Source organism: Haliotis cracherodii, unplaced genomic scaffold (genome assembly GCF_022045235.1).
Source record: "Haliotis cracherodii isolate W230 unplaced genomic scaffold, xgHalCrac1.p SCAF_10, whole genome shotgun sequence".
Classification (NCBI taxonomy): Eukaryota; Metazoa; Mollusca; class Gastropoda; order Lepetellida; family Haliotidae; genus Haliotis; species Haliotis cracherodii.
In genome coordinates this window covers 57,656,611-57,679,350 of record NW_027266265.1, presented here as the reverse complement: position 1 = coordinate 57,679,350, position 22,740 = coordinate 57,656,611, and the positions used below count along the sequence as shown (strand labels likewise).

Genomic DNA, 22,740 nt, shown 5'->3' with positions numbered 1-22,740 from the left:
TCACTTTGCCAGTCTCGATTCCTGTTATCACTTTGCCAGTCTCGATTCCTGTTATCACTTTGCCAGTCTCAAATCTTATTATCACTTTGCCAGTGTCGATTCCTATTATTTCTTTGCTAGTCTCAAATCCTATTATCACTTTGCTAGTTTTAAATCCTATTATCACTTTGCTAGTTTTAAATCATATTATCACTTTGCTAGTCTTAAATCCTATTATCACTTTGCTAGTTTTAAATGCTATTATCACATAGCCAGTCTCGTTTCATATTATCACATTGCCAGTCTCGATTCCTGTTATCACTTTGCCAGTCTCAAATCTTATTATCACTTTGCCAGTGTCGATTCCTATTATTTCTTTGCTAGTCTCAAATCCTATTATCACTTTGCTAGTTTTAAATCCTATTATCACTTTGCTAGTTTTAAATCCTATTATCACTTTGCTAGTCTTAAATCCTATTATCACTTTGCTAGTTTTAAATCCTATTATCACATTGCCAGTCTCGTTTCATATTATCACATTGCCAGTCTCGATTCCTGTTATCACTTTGCCAGTCTCAAATCTTATTATCACTTTGCCAGTGTCGATTCCTATCATCACTTTACCAGTCTGGAACACTAACCATATCCGACCGAGTTGTTGATCACCTGCTTCATGAACGGAGGAGCGTCCATACCCAAATGTCGAATTGAAAGTAAAATGAAGTCAGCTCTGTTTTAAGTAAACATTTTGACAACTTTGAGCTAACTTGACCAGTAAATAATCATGGTGCTTAATATAACAGTCGGTCAAATGACACGAAACAATCCAATGTTTTCTTATGAAGCCCTATTGACATACAATGAAGTGATCTGGTTTCTCTCATCCGCTATCACTCATAAACCAGCACATACCACATAGCTAGGTGTTTCAGATTAATGTTTATTTTTATTATAGAAGGAGTTTTGTCGAGTTTATTTACAACCTGTTTCCAGCAAAGACGAGGCAACGATGTCATACAGTACGACGTCCACCAAGACGGGATAGCCACCTGTTCTATTGGTTGTTATCCGCTGTCTCAGTCATCCTCAACATGATAATATCAATATTACTTCACGTACCATATACCCATCCGAAAATGATGCACTCGAGAAATCCGTAGAAGATCAGGAATATGACGACAAAGTACCAGTCGACCAATTGGAAAACATACATTCCACCCTGGAATGATAGAGACCATGTTAAAAACACAGAGCCTCAGTTAAGCTTTCAAAACGTTTTATGGAAGGCATGAGGAGGACATTTCGAAATTTTCGTATCAGTGACAAAAAGTATTACCGACGCAATTCCCTATTTAGACTTCTACCATATGTTCTCGGGTTATTTTCAGGTGGTGTCATCACTATTTGATAGTGATTCAAAAATACATGCTCACGATATAGTCGGAATCGTACAGTCGACTCTGCTTTTGGTGAGGTGAAATGGGGTTTAACGTCGCGTCCAAGATTATTGCACTTACATAGCGACGTGCATGTACGTGTGTGTTTGTGTGGCTGCTTGTACTAGTCCGGACTGATGCCGATTTATAGTGCTAGCTCACTGAGATACCATGCCGCAGTTTAACATCAATACCCACTCAGACACAGTATACTGACTCCGAGCCGACCAGTCCTTGTTTTAGCCCCTTAATGCCGAGCGCCAGTCAGGGTAACAACAAGTACCATCTTTTAACGTCTTTAGGTATGACGCGACCGGGGATCTAACCGGGCGGACGCTCTACCACTAGACCTAGGAGGCGGTCCTCGGCTTTTTGAAGACATGTATTATGGATATGGAAAGGTTTTGTCGATTTTATTTACAAGATGTATTTATTCACTGAAACGACATTGTCCTCATTGCTTTATGGTTTATTTGTTTGTTTGTTGTTTAACGCCCCACTCAGCAATATCCAAGCTCCAGTGATCCAGTGATTGATAGTGTGAGCAACGATCCGCGCCGTCGGGATTCACTTGGTTACACCTTACGTCCAGCATTGGTTGCTGGGGATTATTTCTAACCCGGAACCCCAACAAGGGCCTAATAACCGTTAATATAAGTACACATGAAACAACAGAATTATATAAATGCTGAATGTGCTAACCTCAGTGGTGAATATTAGCCCCAGCAGAAAGGACACAAGGCAATATCCAAGAGTAACAGGGATTCGCCATTTCAGCAGAGAGGGGTACTCATCCAATATGGCCGACGTCACCGTTTCAACTAATGAAAACTAATAAACCACAGAAACACATATTGGAAAGAATTCATTTCAAAGTTATCACTAACACTGACATATTCATGTACTTTCATATTATGATAAATGACTGGTCAATCAGAGTTTTTAAATCACAATAATTACCTCTATTTGTAACAGCTGATTTGATCCTCGCGAAGCTAATTTAGATGAGAGTATTATTTTTCAATCATTGAGGAGGTCATTACATCTACAGGTAACTAGCTCTACACTGATAACGTGGACTGTTTACCTTCTTATTTGTCTCCAGACCACCTTCTGAATACATACTTGAATTGTTATGTTTATGTATCTGTCAATGACTTGTGTGATCATTAATCCCCAAACAATAGTAAACACTGGAATAGAATCTGTTATTTAAGCGTTACTCAAAAAAAGGGTTTCTCACCAACGAATCAAGGGCCAACAGAATCAGCATAATAAAGAAGACGAAACTCCACAGCTGCGGAAGCGGAAGTTGCGCCAAGGCTTCTGGGTAAATCACAAAGCCAAGTCCTGGCCCTGGAACAGAAACAACGGAGACTGACTACATTAAATGAACTCGAAATTCGCAATCAACTTTCTGTCAGTAAGTTTATGCTGAAAAATAACAATATTTTATGGCACGTGTAGTGTTTTGATCTAACGTGATAACATTCTTCATGCAGGCAAAGGCCACCTAGACGGAATCCCAGATACCTAGACTCGTATCGATAAGGATCACGGATGTGTGAGCATCCATGCTTGTGAATTTCACCAACGTGGTCAACTGATTTGCTTCACGTTGTGCAATTCCGCTATGATAATACAGACACACCGTAAAGAATAATGTTAAAACAACCCTCTTTTACTCAGGATAAATAGTGATACCTTTTATCACCTTACACGTTTAAATATTTAACAAACGTTTTGCTCATTATTTCAATGTGAAGTAAATTACCACATACCTGAGGACACCACATCACTGATAGGGATGTTAGCCTCGTGAGCCATGAATCCAAGTATTGAGAAGATGACCAGGCCTGCAAAGAGGCTTGTTCCCTCACTGACGAATGTACAGATGATAGCGTTCCTACAGAGGAACAAATAATATTCCAAATTATACTGAGAAAAGTAATAATAATGTGTGCAAGTCAGTATAAGATGACGACATTCCAAGCTAAACTGAGGGGGCAAAAGAAAGTATACCGAGTTTGTTTTTATGTTATTGACAATTTAAATGTCTGTTGTTAAATGTGATTATGTCCATTTAACCATCACTCTTTCACGCAACAGTTTTTTAAAAAATAATCTGTGACTGGGTAATTGTGTGTAAAACAAAATTGGTTCAAAGAAGACTGGGGTAAAAAGTGAATTTGCAACCACATGACCCCTACCATCTTTGAAATGTTGTAAAGTTGTGCCGAAAAAAGTAATTTTATTAATTTGCCATATCTCACATATCAATCAGCAGTTGAGGTTTATGCGAATTATTCTTTTAATTCAAATTCTATTTTGTTTTTAATATATCATGCACACGTACCATTTGAATGCTGACTCAGGACGGTTTATAATTTTAAAATAATAATATAGATATTTTCATTTGTAAATTACAAATATGATAAAATCAACTGAGAGGTATAGTTTCTTTTATTCCTCAGTACATATTGTATTACTACAATAGCCATTAATGCTATGGCGTTTTTCAAAGCGTACACAATTTTTTAATTAAATGTATATAAACTGGAATATATGGGTATCTCTATCAAATCCTGGGAAGAACATGACAGGTAAAACCATCATGACCCACAGGTGTTGGTTAAGTTGATGGACGGTTCTTGTAAACACTGCAACTGGTGGTGGTAAACATGTGCAATATTTCTACAATTCACCAGTGAAAGCCAAAATCAAAACTACCATGTAGCAGCTTGGTGCGAACATATTCAGTCATATTAATAATAATATTTATATCATCTCATGTCGATCGAAAAAATCCAAAATATTGTATTGAAAATTTATGAAGACAAAGGGTAATACTTGAAACATACTCTAGAGCTGGGGATAAGGTATTGATGCCTTTTGTAAAATAAACAACTATGTTACAAATGGCATGGTAGCCCTTATGCTCAACTCACGCTAAAAACATCAATAGGCATATGGACAAGGATAGGTTGTAAATTAAGGCTGGTGTGGCGATCATGTCATGTTACCTCGGCTTGACATGGAGAGCCAGGAATCAGCTGGACGCTTTCACACACACACGGCAGCTTTGCTTGTAGAAACATATTTAAAATTCATGAAGCATTAAGAGAAAGCAAACAATTGTATTAACATATACTACTCAAAAGAAGTTAAAGAACACCCGATGTTTTCATATTACTGTAGTTAATCTGTCACGGCCAGACAGATAAAGTAAAGCCTTTTGAAAAAAACGGATGTTCTGCATCTACCTTTGGATGGTATATATAGTAAGGATGTAACGATGTTCAATACGCTTTACCTACTTGTGAGTGGAATATATAGTATGGATGTAACGATGTACAATACGCCATACCTACTTGTGGATGGTATATATAGTAAGGATGTAATGATGTATAATACGCTATACCTACTTGTGGATGGTATATATAGTAAGGATGTAATGATGTACAATACGCTATACCTACTTGTGAGTGGAATATATAGTAAGGATGTAACGATGTTCAATACGCTTTACCTACTTGTGAGTGGAATATATAGTATGGATGTAACGATGTACAATACGCCATACCTACTTGTGGATGGTATATATAGTAAGGATGTAATGATGTATAATACGCTATACCTACTTGTGGATGGTATATATAGTAAGGATGTAATGATGTACAATACGCTATACCTACTTGTGAGTGGAATATATAGTAAGGATGTAATGATGTACAATACGCTATACCTACTTGTGGATGGTATATATAGTAAGGATGTAATGATGTACAATACGCTATACCTACTTGTGGATGGTATATATAGTAAGGATGTAATGATGTACAATACGCTATACCTACTTGTGAGTGGAATATATAGTAAGGATGTAATGATGTACAATACGCTATACCTACTTGTGGATGGTATATATAGTAAGGATGTAACGATGTACAATACGCTATACCTACTTGTGGATGGTATATATAGTAAGGATGTAATGATGTAAAATACGCTATACCTACTTGTGGATGGTATATATAGTAAGGATGTAATGATGTATAATACGCTTTACCTTCTGACTACAGAAAATGACTACATGTGTGAAGAGATCTCCGTCATGTGGCAATAATGAATTGGCGTCACAGTAGGCTATACTGATAACTCCCAGTGGTCGTTTGTCCAGGGTAGAAACTCTATGATATGCCGAGCTGTTGTTTTTCGTGTGAAAACGTTGAGCATTATGCAGATGCCTCTGACAAGCGTTTGACTCCGTTGATCGTTATAAACTATGGCGCTGTTTACGAACTACTGGTCCACACGGGAAAACGTATTCTATATTAAAAACTATGTATTCACATATCAAATCATTTGCACGATGTGGTTACGAGGTGACTGATTTCTGTGACTGTCCTGTTGGCTTACGACAAGGATGTATCCTGAGCCCGATATTGTTCTCATTATTTATTAGTGAATTGTATTATGAACTTATGGCTACCAGTTAGCATTATTCAAATGTTCCCAGATGTACTAGAAACTTTGATGCTCCTACTTGCCGATGATGTAATATGAGTATCAGATTCTCTTGTTGGACTACAAACACATCTCAACATTTTAGAATGGTACACAAATGAATTGCAGTTATGAGCTAACTACGATAAAATAAATATCGTGTTTTCGAAAGTATATGTGTGTATGTTATGAATCATTATACATATCTTGATGTATTGTTTACCAATACAATGCATTTGAAGAAAGGTGTTTCAGGTGTTTAACATCACGTGCAAAGAAGGCCTTAGTTAATGTTATGTCTGTTTCGCAGAAAGTTGGGTCTTTTACGCCGAATATATTTTTTTTACATATTTGATGCTCAAACCTTGTTTTATAGATCATAAGTATGGGGATTTCAGAGATAAGATTGTCTCGAAAAGCTAAATGTTTAGGCCTGAAAAAAATCGGTCGGCCCATCAACACCTAGTTGTATGGTCTATGGCGAGTGTGACAGATACCCGTTATACATTAACTCCCAAATTAATTTTTTTAAATACTGGTTAAATGTACTTGAAAATCATGGATGCCGAATCCACAAATTTGCTTATGATATGTTTGTACAATTTGATGACTTGGGCAAGGTAACATGGGCATCACATATTAGAAACATTTCGTTTTCTCATGGCTATGGCTTTGTATGATTAAACCAAACAGTTGGTGATGTTAAACTCTTTTTGAAACAATTTCATGAATCTATACTGAGTCGCAAAAGGAACGTCACCGTGGATAGATTATATGAGAAACCTTATTTGTCCAAACACTGTAAACATACTTTGAGACATATTAAAAAGATGAAACTTGGCAAAACTGATCATCAAGGTTGAAATTAAAGTGTCAAATGTTCTTAAAGTGAAACACAACTCTAGTCTCTGAGAAAATCACATCACAAGTCAGTATCTCGTGTGTCTGACATGTGCATTGATGACTGCCGTGTAACGTCGATACATGGAATGGATGAGGCGGTTGATGAAGACCATAGGCACTTGAGCCCACACCCTGCAGTTCAGCTGCAGTTGTCGGCCTTGGTCGGACGCCATTCAGCCTTCTTTGAATCTCGTCTCACAGGTGCTCAATGGGATTTAATCGGGACTTAGGGCAGCCCACTGCATGGTTTCCCACGGCGCGCCAGACTGATGTGTCGCTGGTGTGTCCCCGTGGTCTGTGGAGCAGTTTCCGCAGCAGTAGCAAAGCTATCTTGAAGATGCTGTCGCACAATCTAACGATCCTGACATCGGGTGGTGACCCTTGGTCTTCCACTACGTGGTCGGTCATCTGTAGTGTTGGTGGTCTGGTACCGTTGCTGGAGCCTGTATATGGTCCTTACGTGGACTTGAAATGCATTGGCTACTTGCCGGGCGGTTTGTCCAGCTTGTAATCGGTGTCGCTGATTTCTTGTCAATCTTGGCATGTCGTAGCAATTCAATAACGAAATAATGTTATCCGATCTGGGTTGATTTTTATAGGGCAAGAAATAGGGGAACGCATGTTCATTTCAATTTGCACGGAACTCACGTGCATCGGGTTACCATGGCCGTTGCCGTGATGCGTTTGGGTTTTATTGTCATCTGCTTTGTTTTTTTATCATCAAATTTCATTTTTTAGGACAAGGTAATGTTACATGTTAGAAACTTTGACAAAATTGTTCATGCAATGTTACTTGGGATGACGTTTCTTTTGCGGTTCAGTATATAAATATGTTCACCAAGAATGGCATTCCGCTCTAGAAAATGGTTCAATGTATGACTTGTAAAAAACTTTCAAGAGTATTATTATCCAGAAAAATACTTATCTATATTGACATCAAAAACCCTTAGACGTCAATTTATTCAATTCAGACTTCGATTGTCAGATCTCATGATTAATGAAGAAAGAAAACTGTTCATTGAAAGATCGAAAAGGCCATGACAATTATGTCATTCAGCTATAGAAAATACAATACATTTTACTTTTTGTATGTCCTTATAATACCAGACCGGTTCCTGTAATGTTATCCTGTTCCTGCTTGTATTTCTCGTCTCTCTTCAAAAGATGCTGGTGTCCTATTACGACTTAAGTCCCTGATATTGTTCCTTGAACATTTTCCCGGGGCAAGGGACTTTTGCTGACTAAAGTGTTGGCATACAATTGTTTTCCAAATATTTCAATGAAGGCAAACTATCAAGACTCATACCTTTATAGAACATATTCAAGCAATGGCGAATGACGATAACATCACACTCACAGCCTTTAACTTTTGATTTAGACTCAAATTGGCAAAGGCCTTTACGTAATCGCTAAGGTTGATGGTAAAACTACTTTTTTAGCAGATGTAACAAGCACTTTAGTGAGAAACATTTATCTCGTAGCCTTGACCTTTGTTATATCATTCGACATAATCCAACTCGCTGTCCTTTTCATTTGTACAATGTTTCTACTATCTCGATCATGTTGGGTTTTTTAAAACATAATTCTTTGAGTTTTCTTTTACAAAAGGATTATGCCAGGAACACTGCTGTGTGATGTCAGGCAACAAACTCTAACTTGTGAGAATGGCGGGTGCTATCGGTAGGGCGGGACATCCTTTCCCCTTTCGCGAACACCTGGTGTCATCACTGGAGTAATCCATTCAGATAATATTTTGCTTTTTAACTTATTCGCTGGCGTTAATGTTTTATATTCATTGTACACTTCAAACTTACTATTGAGAATGTACACCTGTAGCATATTTATTCAAATACATTCAGAGGAATGTTTGCAACCTAGTCTCGACATCAGAGTTGAATGCCAATGACGCACTGAAAGTCATATCTTCTAAAAGCCAATAGATCATTGATACAAGGTTTGAGCATTTTGGAGAGACAACAATGTTGAAACATTATTAACACGTACTAGGATTTCTGTCAATATGCGTAAAAATAAAAAAGGTAATACAATCAGAATGATTTGCAAAAATAATACTTCATCAATTGAAAATTACAAAATGAGAAACTGTTTTCAGATAATTTGAAAGAATGGTCATTTTGAAAGAGACATGTCAAGGTCAATTTCAAATCTCGTAAAAACGAAAGATATATAGTTTGCACCATACAATTCAAATGGATGTAAACCTGATAATAACGTTAATCAACATTAATCAACATGTTAACATTGTGTCATATTGAGGAAACAGTGTTGTGTTTCGCAATACTTAATCTAATGTGTACTTTACACAATGAACCGTTTTCTTTCTGGACGACAGGCCGATCATGTCATCGCAAAACTGACACATTTTCACGTCCATACAGAATCCCCATCGACTCTATCCCCAAATGACGTGCACACCCACAGAAACATTTCCAGTTTCCTGGGGAACCATATCAGAAATACTAACAGAAACATTGTTTATAATAGTTTAAACGCCTATATCACGTACTCAAGGTGTTTGCATCCACAGGAAAAGTCAGTATGTATGACAGCATGTTGATATCGTCGTGACGACCCCCCTAGGTATCAGTCAGAAACACTAAAAATATCGCGTCCATGCCAAGACTGGTAGTGCAGTCAACAACATTCTGCATCAGTCAATTACTATACTTCACCACCTAGTTGACACTTCCTTATATCCCCCTTAAATGATCGCTAAAGTCAGCAATGACGACTGATAGGTAATCGCCATTTATTTGGAGAGCGGAGAAGAAAGGTGGTCTTCCATCAGGAAAAAGGGCCAGAGCACAAACCTGTCATAGTCATGGCTACAATCCTCGAATAAATAGTAGAGTAGAGTCAGCCTGTTAATATTTAAATGTTGAAAGTGTACTCGGGAACTTGTCGTGTTTCGCGGAGCAATCTTGCACTCGAAATTGTTTTGTCAAGAAGAATCATTATGTCAGACGTAAGACGTTTCACAGAGTAACCAGGTACTTAAGTATTGGCCATGTAGAAGTATTACGTCAGGGGTGAGATGTGTCATGGTCTCCCAGGTACTCAAGTATTAGTCATGTAGAACCATTTTGTCAGACGTAAGACGTTTCACGGAGTAACCTGGCACTCAGGTATTGGCTATGTAGAACCATCATGTCAGAAGTGAAACGTTTCACGGGATCCCGAAATCGAGTATTGGTCATGTAGAATTATTATGTCAGAAGTGAAACGTTTCACAGGATCCCAAAATCGAGTATTGGTCATGTAGAATCATTATGTCAGAAGTGAAACGTTTCACGGGATCCCAAAATCGAGTATTGGTCATGTAGAATTATTATGTCAGAAGTGAAACGTTTCACAGGATCCCAAAATCGAGTATTGGTCATGTGGAATCATTATGTCAGAATAAAGGCGGTTCCAAAGGTGCTGCGTTTCAAGTGTGATTGTGCGACCTCAATAATTACCTGAGACAGTTGGTGTTGAACTTGTTGTAGCTTGCCATGGTAACGAGACCTCCCCATGCGGGTCCGAGCGAATAGAACACCTGGAGACATGCCTCCAGCCAGACCTGCAGCAAAGCAGTGAGTGATTCATTCAGGGCAGTGGGTGAGTAAGAATGGATTAACGCAGCTTCAATCAGTATATCAATTCAAGGTCAGGATCCAGAGGAAGACAAACCCAAGATCACCTTCACCAAATATTGTGACGCTGTAGACTACTTGGCCGCCCGTGACAATCTAATACTTTCACCAAGCCCAACCTACGCCACACCCAGTCGCCCCAACCATTTATCCGGGATGTGCACTCCATGTCACATCAACAATGAACATAATAACATGAAAATCCAAGTGCATTGAACTGACGTCGATATAACAGCGAGCATCATTCCTTGTTCTCCACCCACCTGAATTTCTAGTAGTTTGCTGAAATCCGGAGTAATGTAGAACAGGACGCCCTTTGTTCCTCCGGGTAACGTCAAGCCTCGGACGAACAGGATGGTGAGGATGACGTAGGGCAGTGTGGCAGTCACGTAGACAGCCTACGATAGAGAATGAGTGAGTGAGTACGGTTTTACGCCGCTTTTAGCAATATTCCAGTAATATCACACCAGAAATGGGCTTCACACATTGTACCCATGTGGGGAATAGAACCCGGGTCTTCGGCGTGACGAGCTTTAACCACTAGGCTACCCACACTGCTCCCTTCCTACGCTAGAGAGACATTTCCACAGTAAGTCTATATCCCAGCGAAACTGCAATCTACGAATTACATATCAGTAAAGTCTTTGAAGCATTTAGAAGTTGGGAGAATCTGAATACATAACACTTTTTTATGGATAGCAAGTTATTTTATTTTTTATACGACGCTTCAGCTACTTCTTGCTCCTGTGATGAATGATTCCCCTGATGAAGGAGCAACGAGAGAAACGTTGGTAAAATCACGATGACATACATGTACCTGCTTGCCTTGCACGGCAACAAGCCACACCTCCCACAACACTGAACACTGTAACCTTCGTTCATTCGCATTAAGGGTTAGACACAAAACGTGGTTGCTAGGAGTCAATGTTCAATACAACTGACATGTCAATAGTTCTTGAGCGACGTGACCGCCAGGTATTCACACTAGGATTGCTATTGTAGTGGCAATACTTCAACAATATCATGAAATAACGTGCAACGCCTGGTTTATACAGGTCGGCCTCCGGCTGTATGTAATACCCTGGGTTAGATTTTGTTTACGAGTGTATTTTGCTGTTTAACCCCGTGTCAAAATATTCTTCCTGGTTCAACTGTAACCTGTGTTTTGCGTAGGTTCGGTATCCACAAATTTGGGGCCAATTTTAAGTGAAAAGACTATCGGTGAATTAATCCCTCCAAAGTAACACTGAACACATTGGATAGGCCCCAACGCTGATCAAAACTTGGTTTCCGTCCGCTCTATTTCTCTGGTTTAAATTGCATGATTAGAAATCACATTCCGACTGTCACTGTCATAATCTGGTAATCGACGCACTGATTTGTCGGATGAAAGGTCGTTCTGACGTGACCCCTAATGGGATGTCTTCATATCTTTGTTTAGCGGTAGCGAGAACTAAGGTCTGATTTTAATGAGATTGAAAACTGCGAGGCTTGAGTGTTAATATATTTGATATCAAAAGACACAAGTGTGAGATTCTGTTTATCATCCGAAATCATTCTTCCAACTTTTTCAGTTTGTAATCAGTAATAAGCAGTCTCTCAAGTGTAAAAAGTACTGCTGACAGCTCCAGTAGCAGAGCCATTAGTGATGCAGATATCGCTTGATCTCACCCAAGCGATATCCCCTGGTGGAGCCAGTTGTCCTGCTTCCCCGTCTTGTAATCTGTCTGCTTCTAGCCATTCTGTGATCACTGTGATAGTGATGATTACAGGATGTGTAGTTGTCACACCTTGTCAGCACGCATACCAGGCCCTTTTCAAGTGTCTATGTAAACGTGTGAAAACAAATACCCATGGGTTAGATCTGACGCCGACCCCTAGAGTAAAACAAACCTTGGGAAAAACATGCACATAAACCAAGCTTAAGTCTATGTTAAACCAATCTTAAGGTATTGGTTAAACTAAGCTTAAGTTATTGTTTAAACCAACTTAAGTTATTTTTAAACCAAGCTCAAGTCTGTGTTTAAACCAAGCTTAAGTTATTGTTTAAACCAACTTAAGTAATTGTTTAAACCAAGCTCAAGTCTGTTTTTAAACCAAGCTTAAGTTATTCTTTAAACCAAGCTTAAGTTATTCTTTAAACCAAGCTCAAGTCTGTGTTTAAACCAAGCTTAAGTTATTGTTTAAACCAAGCTGAAGTCTGTTTAAAGCATGCTTTAGTCTATGTTTAGTTGAGGACGACAGCTCACCTTCCCGACAGACCTGACACCCTTCACAATGCATCCGAATATGAGTATCCAGGAGGCAAGGAGACACAGCGCCAACTCCCACTTGATGCCCCCCAGCTGCCCCAGGCCTGCACTGATACTGAGGGCTTTATATCTGAAAACAGAGCGAGTTAGTTGGATTATTTCTTTTTCTTTAACAGTTTCAACACACTTTCAATGTGTTGCTATTATAATAGACGTTTTAGGAAAATTATGTTTTTCTACGGTTAATGGTATATTATACCACTACTTCTCATCCCCAGGCCTTCCAGGGTAAAAATATATTCAGTTTTAAATTTACAAATTCAGACTTTTCTCGGTGTACCTTAACCTATCCATGGCAAGACTGTGTGACACCCGGACAGTAATGTATCATCGTACTTCAACTTTCAAAAGGTAAGCACCTTGGCCTCATTTTAACAAATGTTATATTTGGGATAAAACGTCCTTTCTAAAGTACAAATGCTAGTACATTTTTGGTTTGAGTCCCATCCGGGATTGAAGTGAGCCACCAAATAGCCAGCACTCAGCGATTTTACCCACGCAGACACCGAGGCTTCCACTCTACTCTTAGAGTATGGGTTCGAATACCGGATCGGACTCAACCCAAAAAATGTGCTATAATTTGTATTATACTAAGAAAGTATTGTCCCAAATATAATATTTGTTACATTTAACCACTTTCTAATTGGCACTGTGTATTCATATACCTTTTTTAGTTTTTACCGAAAACATATTTCTACGTTAGTATAGCAAGTTTGTATATATGTCTGTAAGGAAACGTGCAGGTGCTTCATATAAATCAGTTTCTGCTTACTGCCAGAACTCCTCTGCTGCCGTGTGAGCTAGGGTGTCATTGGGTCCCCATCCACTGGTGCCTGGGACAGTTGTGTTGTTGTACACTGTTAGTGTTGAGTTCACATCCGTTCCATTTAACAATGTGAAGTTGGCGACTGAATACGAAAGAACGCCAGTTGTTATTTCTTCGGGAAAGTAAAATTGAGCATAAGTTGCCCTGATAATAACAGGTGATATGTCATACGTACGTCACCGATCGACATCGGCATTGAAGATAACGTATACTATACAGTGTATTGTGATGGCCTAACATACAGTCAAGTCTCGTTAATCCGACACTCGTTAATCCGACAATCGGCTTTATCCGACACTAATGATGGGAACTTGTTAAGTCAGTGCTATTGAGACGTGTTTGAATCGTTCTCTATATTGTAGTTGTCCGATTTTCGATCACGAACGTTGATACTACTTAATTTCGTTTATACAACATACTCGTTAATCCGACATACTCGTTAATCAGACATAATCATATGCAACCATCGATGTCGGATTAACGGGACTGTTTTGGGTTGACTTTAGTGAAGTTTTGTCTGTACTACAGACATATACATTTTCTTGATTAATAAGACGTGTCATATATAGCATGACCTACGTCAATGACAAAGACAAATCTCACTGACTTCAGGACCCTTTGCAGTCAAATCAGTACTCGTATACGGCGATCATATTCGTGTGGAAACACATTTGGCTTCTGGTGTCCTCCGGAGAAACATAATTCTCTCGCCCGACGTGGAAACACACGGGATACAAGTAACAGCCTGAACAGCCAGACCTCATGTCTACTGTTGGTCACGCTCCCCTTCGTTTTGTTGTCGTGCTTTCTCCTATTACTTTAGGGGATAATCGGAATCGGAATAATAAATTAGAGGTACCAAAGCACAACCAAATCCCCCCCAAAGTGAACACTTAGTTTCCAATTGCTAGCGGTACAAAATTTCAAAGGCTCTTTGTATCGCATTCCAGTTCCTAGAATATTAAAACCGTTTGAAGGAATAGATTACACGGAGTTTCTTTCACCAGAGAACTGTAACGGTAACTTCATTGTGTTATAATGTCAAGGCTATCTGGGTGTTAGGAACGCTACAGACATTGTGTGTTTGTGAACTCAAGTCTGCAGGCTTCGATTCATTTTCTTGCCCACTAACCTTGCTAAACCAACCTGCAACAAAATTATCGACCAATGCCCATCCCTCATTCTCCTCATCAACACAAACATATTCAAGTTACGTCTTCTCATGTCTAATTGGGACCCGTGAAGATTCCGGGGTAGAATAGGTCTTCAGCAACCTATGCTTGCCGTAAAAGGTGACTCTGCTTGTCGTAAAAGGCGACTAACGGGATCGGATGGTCAGGCTCGCTGACTTGGTTGATGAATGTCATCGATCCCAATGCTCATGATATTAATCACTAGATTGTCTGGTCCAGACTCGATTATTTACAGACCGCCGTCATATAGCTGGCATATTGCTGAGTGCGGCGTTAAACAACCAGCCAACCAACCAACCAATCTAATTGGGGGCGGTCGGGTAGCCTAGTGGTTAAAGCGTTCGCTCGCCACGCCGAAGACACAGGTTCGATTCCCGACATGGGTACAATCAGTGAAGTCCTTTTCTGGTGTCCCCGCCGTGATATTGCTGGAATATTGCTAAAAGCGGCGCAAAACCATACTCACTCATGTTTAATTGGCTAAAATCAATATTGAGACCTGAGATTACAGGCTAGAAACGTCAGGGTTGCCTCTTCGATTTCAATTAAATAATAGATGCCCAATATCAACGACATATATCTCAACAATCAATCCAGAGTAACTTTCTGTCATATCCATGTCATCTTTCCTTTGATAACCAGACTAACACATTTGTCATAATACATGTCAACACCCCAGTATTAAGAACTAGTAGGGCGTGTTAGGGAAATGTATATTCAAGCGTTAACCAGCAACACAAATTCAACACCATAAGTTGACATAGAATTGTAATCGAGGTATCATATATTTTTTTATTATCATGGAAATGTATCACTGGGGGACACTTTGAAAAGATGACCTGCCAATGTCATCTGTCTTTGTGTACCAGCTTTATAACACTGTGTGATGTTGTGCTTCAACGACATTTACGAAGCTACCACTCGTGTCCATCAGCCGGCCTGTTGCATGTAGGACATTCAGAAATTGGTTTCAATATATTTTACGTTTATGTACCTCCATCAATTCGTATAAATACAGACAGACAGATTTATTTGTATAAGGTCATTTGACCTATTGTACAAAATACATTTACATTATATTTATCTAAGAGTTACCTAATTGATACTTTGAGCTATACATTTCCCGCCGACTTGCATAAAGAGGACAGCTGTATATAACATGAAGTTCATCCTCAATTACATGACAATGTTTACATGAGACGGCATCCTCCTCAATATTAGCAACACCCCTACGTATAAGTTGAATACCAAGAGTATTCTGTCCACATCTAAATTTGGTTATTAGCCTTCATATTCACAATGCTTAATATTTGATAAATCTTTTTCACAAACGATATAAGATTTATGCAGTCTATAGAATGAGAGGGTCTTGCTGCATAGAGATCCATGCCAATCTTGTACGAACAACCTTTAACTCTTTCGCTGAACATATGTACAAATAATTCTGTATTGCCAACGCCGTGTGCAGCCCATACATTCCCCAAACCATAACGACTTAGCAAAAGTCTGATATGCGATGCCCAGTTAGGACGTTTTCTATCATCAATGGATAATAACATTTTATAACACTGGTATGGGTATCTATGTGGACTCATTTGCAAAATCTTAAGCCAATATTTGATGCATTTTAAATAATAAATAGTATGAAGTGGATATCTACCACATTCACCATAGGCTACTGCATTTGCAGTTCTGTAGTCCGTGTAAAGTAAAAATGTACAAAATATGCGGTGAACAATTTCAATCGTATTCCATTTTTGGTATCCCGAAATCTCAGCACCATACATTAATATCGGAACAGTTATTTTATCAAATATATAGAATGCTTCCGTAACGTCTTATTAACGATTTAACTGACCAAAGTGCTTTGCTTGCTTGCTCACATAAAGTTTTACAGGCCTTAGTCCAAATTAATTTGGGAGTGAAAACAAGTCCCACATATTTATAGGCGTTAACCGTATTCATACGTTCACCGTTATAATACCATTTCTCATTTATTGACAAGGGTCTTCCCATTTTAAACACAATAATTTTACTCTTCTCGGAATTAATATCCATACCGTATTTATCAGAGTATAAATATAATTCATCATGACGTTTTTTGTAATTTTAATACACTGTCTGCAACAAGTACTAAATCGTCGACAAACATCAGTAATTTTCGTTGCCCTAATTGTATGTTACAGTTGCTTTAACATGATTATACAAGCTCTGGATAATACATAAAAACTTGCAATCAACACCATTTTGCAATAAAATATCCATTAACCTACTCCTATCAACCATAACAAATGCCTTTCGAATATCAATAAAAGCGCAATATACTTTTGCTTTTTTGCCGAGTGATACACTTTTGTATAATAGCTTGCAAAATGAAAATGTTATCAATAGTTGAATGAACTTTCAGTCATGAGTTGAAAACAACTGCAGACAACAATACGAAATCAGGCACATTGTTGAATACAACAACATCACAAGCCCCACCCATACTGTTATCAGCTAATCAATGACCAGTGGCAGCACACTGTATCAGTTTGGGGCAATTCCCTTCTAATAACACATAAGTCCTTTATTCCTACCTTCAGTGAGTCCTTGCGACAGAGCTTGCAGGTTCGTCACACAGCTGTCAGTGTTCCAGGAGTTGCCATTTTGGATGCGCACGCCTCCCGGAACCGGAAGTGCCGCCATCTTGGATGCGGATGCCTCCCGGAACCGGAAGTGCCGCCATCTTGGAAGCGCACGCATTACCAACAATGCCATCTTCGCGCATGCGCAGAACCACTTCCGGTTACTGGAGTCCTTCCCTTCTACAACTCACACTGTATCAGTTTTGGGCAATTCCCATTGAATAACAGACACGTCCTTTTATTCTTACCTTCAGCGAGTCCTTGCGAGAGAGCTTGCAGGTTCGTCACACAACTGTCAGTGTTCCAGGAGTTGCCACAGTCGGTCCAGGGAAGGATGGCTCGACAGGAGAAGACGGTGTAGTACAGCGACCACGCGCAGATGGTGGTGTAGTACACGGCGGTGCCGGCAGATATAATGAGCATCCCGATACCAACACCTGATGTAGACACGCACAAATATATATAAAGCTTACCGCGGGCTATTCCTAGTAACCCTAGTAACGCTAGTAACTCAGTAAACCAAGTTTGATTATGTTACATCTGCATGTCACCGTCACCGCTGATTACGCGGGTAATGACGACATCAAGCAATAGTGGACACTGTATGTATTTCTTAAGACGCCGTCAAATCAGACATGAAATGTTAATGTTGTAAAACATAACCATACCTTTCATTAGGGGACACGCGCTCCACACATGGGTAGCACTTTTGCCAGAGAACTGTCCCATTGCCACCTCGAGGAAGAATAGAGGCAGGCCGCACAGCACCAGACACACGATGAACGGGATCAGGAAAGCACCTGGAAGATAGACTCCAATGGGAGTGAATAAGTTCGGATATACCCCGTTCTTTGCAATATGGCAGCAACATTACTGCTGGCAGACACCATGCATAGACATTACACCCATATGTGAAGAGTCGAACTCGGGTCTTCGGTGTAACGAGCGAGCACTTCAACCACTAAGCTACTCATCAGCTGTGTCTATATAAAGGGGATAGAGAGAAAAACGATTACAAAGAACCGTCTTTGTAAATGAGACAAAACTGTGATAAATTTATAATACATTTGAGGATTCAACACTTAATTTAGATTTTAATGGCGAAATGTTTTGATTATCAACACATCAATTCAATATTATTCACATCAACACGTGTCTGTTGTAACTATTTAAAGAAGCTATACAAATGTTGTTATATGTGATTCAATCTTCCACACTAGTCGTAATTACCTCCGCCATTTCTATTGCAGATATAGGGAAAGCGCCACACGTTTCCTAGGCCAACACAGTAGCCGATCACAGACAAGAGGTAGTCGATCTGTGAGCCCCATGTTCCCCTCGCTGGTGGGTCATTACCGGAGTCACTGCTGTCAAACGATTCAGACAAGGGGATCACCTCAGCACCCTTCTCTCCCTTGTCGGTCTCAGAATCCATCGCTGAAATGTATCATGTACACGTGGTTCTATCTTTCAGTGGTAGAACACTACAGGGGCCCTCAGTTATGTAGAGTCACACAGGCATTTGAGTGAGTGAGTATGGTTTTATGCCGCTTTTAGCAATATTCCAGCAATATCACGACGGGGGACATCAGAATGGGCTTTACGCATTGTACCCATGTTGGGAATCGAACCAGGGCCTTCGGCGTGATCTCCAATACACAAATGCATCGATATGCATCGAATGGTCATCTCCGATACACGAATGCATCAATATGCATCGAATGGTCATCTCCGATACACAAATGGATCAATATGCGTCGAATGGTCATCTCCGATACATGAATGCATCAATATGCATCGAATGGTCATCTTCGATACACAAATGCATCAATATGCATCGAATGGTCATCTCCGATACACAAATGCATCATTATGCATCGAATGGTCATCTCCGATACTCGAATGCATCATTATGCATCGAATGGTCATCTCCGATACATAAATGCATCAATATGCATCGAATGGTCATCTTCGATACACGAATGCATCAATATGCATCGAATGGTCATCTCCGATACTCGAATGCATCAATATGCATCGAATGGTCATCTTCGATACACGAATGCATCAATATGCATCGAATGGTCATCTCCGATACATGAATGCATCAATATGCATCGAATGGTCATCTTCGATACACAAATGGATCAATATGCATCGAATGGTCATCTCCGATAAACAAATGGATCAATATGCATCGAATGGTCATCTCCGATACACAAATGGATCAATATGCATCGAATGGTCATCTCCGATACACAAATGGATCAATATGCATCGAATGGTCATCTCCGATAAACAAATGGATCAATATGCATCGAATGGTCATCTTCGATACACAAATGCATCAATATGCATCGAATGGTCATCTTCGATACACAAATGCATCAATATGCATCGAATGGTCATCTCCGATACACGAATGCATCAATATGCATCGAATGGTCATCTCCGATAAACAAATGGATCAATATGCATCGAATGGTCATCTCCGATAAACAAATGGATCAATATGCATCGAATGGTCATCTCCGATAAACAAATGGATCAATATGCATCGAATAGTCATCTCCGATAAACAAATGCATCAATATGCATCGAATGGTGATGCCCGGGATGTGTCTATTCATGTTTGTAGCTGTTGTAATTGCGTGTAGAGCAATTACATTCACCCTGTCAGGAACGAATAAAAACATCAAAGTAAAGTACATTCCTTGAAAAAATAAACAAAACTGGGATAAATTAGTCTTACTGAGGATGAAGAACGGCCTCGTTTCTATGGGGTGACTATGAGAGGTAGAACACTATGACACTGTACCTGAGGTCTTCACAATGTTGTCAACCACCCTCGCACTCTGTCGCTCTCTGCCAACAGGGAAAATTTCCTCGCAAGTTCACTGATCGCTTGACCCGGCACAGTTGAAGCGCTGCGGTATAATGGCTTGGTGATATGTTTGGATGCGGTCGATCCGGTTTCAATTCCTCGAAGATCACCATCTTCACACATGGGGACAGGGTGTAACCACTAGTTCAAAGGGTAAATATTATCACTGTAAGCTGACAGTAGATTTTGAAAAGAATATTTCTGTCTTCCAAAAAGAATTTATCTACCAATCTTATAATTTAGATCATCAAATGACAATTTACCGAATGTTCAAATGTAGTTTGAGATGAGTCTCGCTATCTGTTAACATATATGAATCTCTTCACCAATATCGACTTTTATCCACTTACATTAAATACAATTTATTGGTTAAATTTATCCACATTTATTTAAATACATTTTGAACAGCACAGATTAAGATATGAAAGACCTATCACGATGTATTGTGCACATGTTTGACTTAACCACCTGTTCATTACTGCCATACACATCTGCCATTAGTATGTACATTCCTTCAATGTTTAGTTTGTAATATGTTGCTCTTATACCACCGGCGGCGGTCGGGTAGCCTAGTGGTTAAAGCGTTCGCTCGTCACGCCTAAGACCCGGGTTCGATTCCCAACATGGGTACAATGTGTGAAGCCCATTTCTGGTGTCCCCCGCCGTGATATTGCTGGAATATTGCTAAAACCATACTCACTCACTCAAATGCCTGTGTGACTCTACATAACTGAGGGCCCCTGTAGTGTTCTACCACTGAAAGATAGAACCACGTGTACATGATACATTTCAGCGATGGATTCTGAGACCGACAAGGGAGAGAAGGGTGCTGAGGTGATCCCCTTGTCTGAATCGTTTGACAGCAGTGACTCCGGTAATGACCCACCAGCGAGGGGAACATGGGGCTCACAGATCGACTACCTCTTGTCTGTGATCGGCTACTGTGTTGGCCTAGGAAACGTGTGGCGCTTTCCCTATATCTGCAATAGAAATGGTGATTACGACGTAATTACGACGCGGAAATATGTCCCAGGTATTATAGGGAGATGTGTCTCAGGTTCTGTGGGGGAGATATGTCCCAGGTATTATAGGGAGATGTGTCTCAGGTTCTGTGGGGGAGATATGTCCCAGGTTCTCTTAGGAGATATGTCCCAAGTACCATGTGGAAATATGTCCAAGGTATTATAGGGAAATATGTCCCAGGTTCTATAGGGGAGATATGTCCCAGGTTCTATAGGGGAGATATGTCCAAGGTATTATAGGGAGATGTGTCCCAGGTATTATAGGGAGATGGGCCTCGGGTTCTATAGGGGATATATGTCCCAGGTATTATAGGGAAATGTGTCTCAAGTTCTATTGGTGTGACATGTCCCAGGTTCTATGGGGGAGATATGTCACAGGTACTATGTGGAGATATGTCTCAGGTTCTATAGGGGAGATATGTCCCAGGCACTATAGGGAGATGTGTCTCAGCTTCTATGGGGGATATGTGTCTAAGACACTATGGGGAGATGCGTGCTAGATTTTGAGGGGGAGATGTGTCCCAGGTTCTATGAAAGATGTCTCCCAGGCACAAGAATATGTCCTCCGGCATAAACAGGGAACAGTTCTCTGCACCAGATTGGCCTCTGGACATAAAACGGGGAACAGTTCTCTGTACCAGATGGGCCTCTCGACATAAAACGGGGAACAGTTCTCTGTACCAGATGGGCCTCTCGACATAAAACGGGGAACAGTTCTCTTTACCAGATGGGCCTCTGGACATTAAAATGGGTAACAGTTCTCTGTACCAGATGGGCCTCTGGACATTAAAACGGGGAACAGTTCTCTGTACCAGATGGGCCTCTCGACATAAAACGGGGAACAGTTCTCTGTACCAAAGGGGCCTCTCGACATAAAACGGGGAACAGTTCTCTGTACCAGATGGGCCTCTCGACATAAAACGAGGATCAGTTCTCTTACTAGCTGGGCCTCTGGACATTAAAACGGGGAACATCTCTCTGTTCCAGCTGGGCTTCCGGCATAAAACAAGGGACCTCCTCTACGACTTTGTGATAGAGTGTCTAGAGAGCAGAAGGTCGTGTTTTCGATCCTTGGCCGCGTCATACCAAAATACATTAAAAGATGGTAGTTGTTGTTACCCTGCCTGGCGCTCAGCATTAAGGGGCTAAGACAAGGGTTGGTCGACTGTGAGTCTGAGTGGGGTATTCATGTTAAAGTGCTGCATGGTACCTCAGTGAGCTGTCACTATAAAATCGGCATTAGTCTGAACAAGTACGAGCAACAACAACACACACACACACACACACGCGCGCGCACGCACGCACACGCACGCACACGCACACGCACGCACGCACGCACGCACGCACGCACGCACGCACACACACACACACTCACACACACACTCACACACACACA

At 40.2% G+C, this 22,740-nt stretch overlaps 1 protein-coding gene across 1 annotated transcript in view; it reads right to left on the bottom strand.

The window, feature by feature from the left end:
- Positions 1-18,873, bottom strand: part of LOC139452914 (sodium- and chloride-dependent glycine transporter 1-like) — a 28,481-nt gene extending 9,608 nt beyond the window's left edge. Inside the window, exons 1-11 of the mRNA XM_071234541.1 lie at positions 18,669-18,873; positions 18,107-18,238; positions 17,687-17,875; positions 13,565-13,700; positions 12,730-12,862; positions 10,744-10,878; positions 10,304-10,407; positions 3,197-3,321; positions 2,659-2,771; positions 2,118-2,246; positions 1,099-1,198 (exon numbers count right to left, since the gene is read on the bottom strand). Of these exons, the coding sequence (XP_071090642.1) occupies positions 1,099-1,198; positions 2,118-2,246; positions 2,659-2,771; positions 3,197-3,321; positions 10,304-10,407; positions 10,744-10,878; positions 12,730-12,862; positions 13,565-13,700; positions 17,687-17,875; positions 18,107-18,238; positions 18,669-18,873 (1,501 nt within the window). The remainder of the gene's footprint in view (positions 1-1,098; positions 1,199-2,117; positions 2,247-2,658; positions 2,772-3,196; positions 3,322-10,303; positions 10,408-10,743; positions 10,879-12,729; positions 12,863-13,564; positions 13,701-17,686; positions 17,876-18,106; positions 18,239-18,668) is intronic.
- Positions 18,874-22,740: the final 3,867 nt, after the last annotated feature.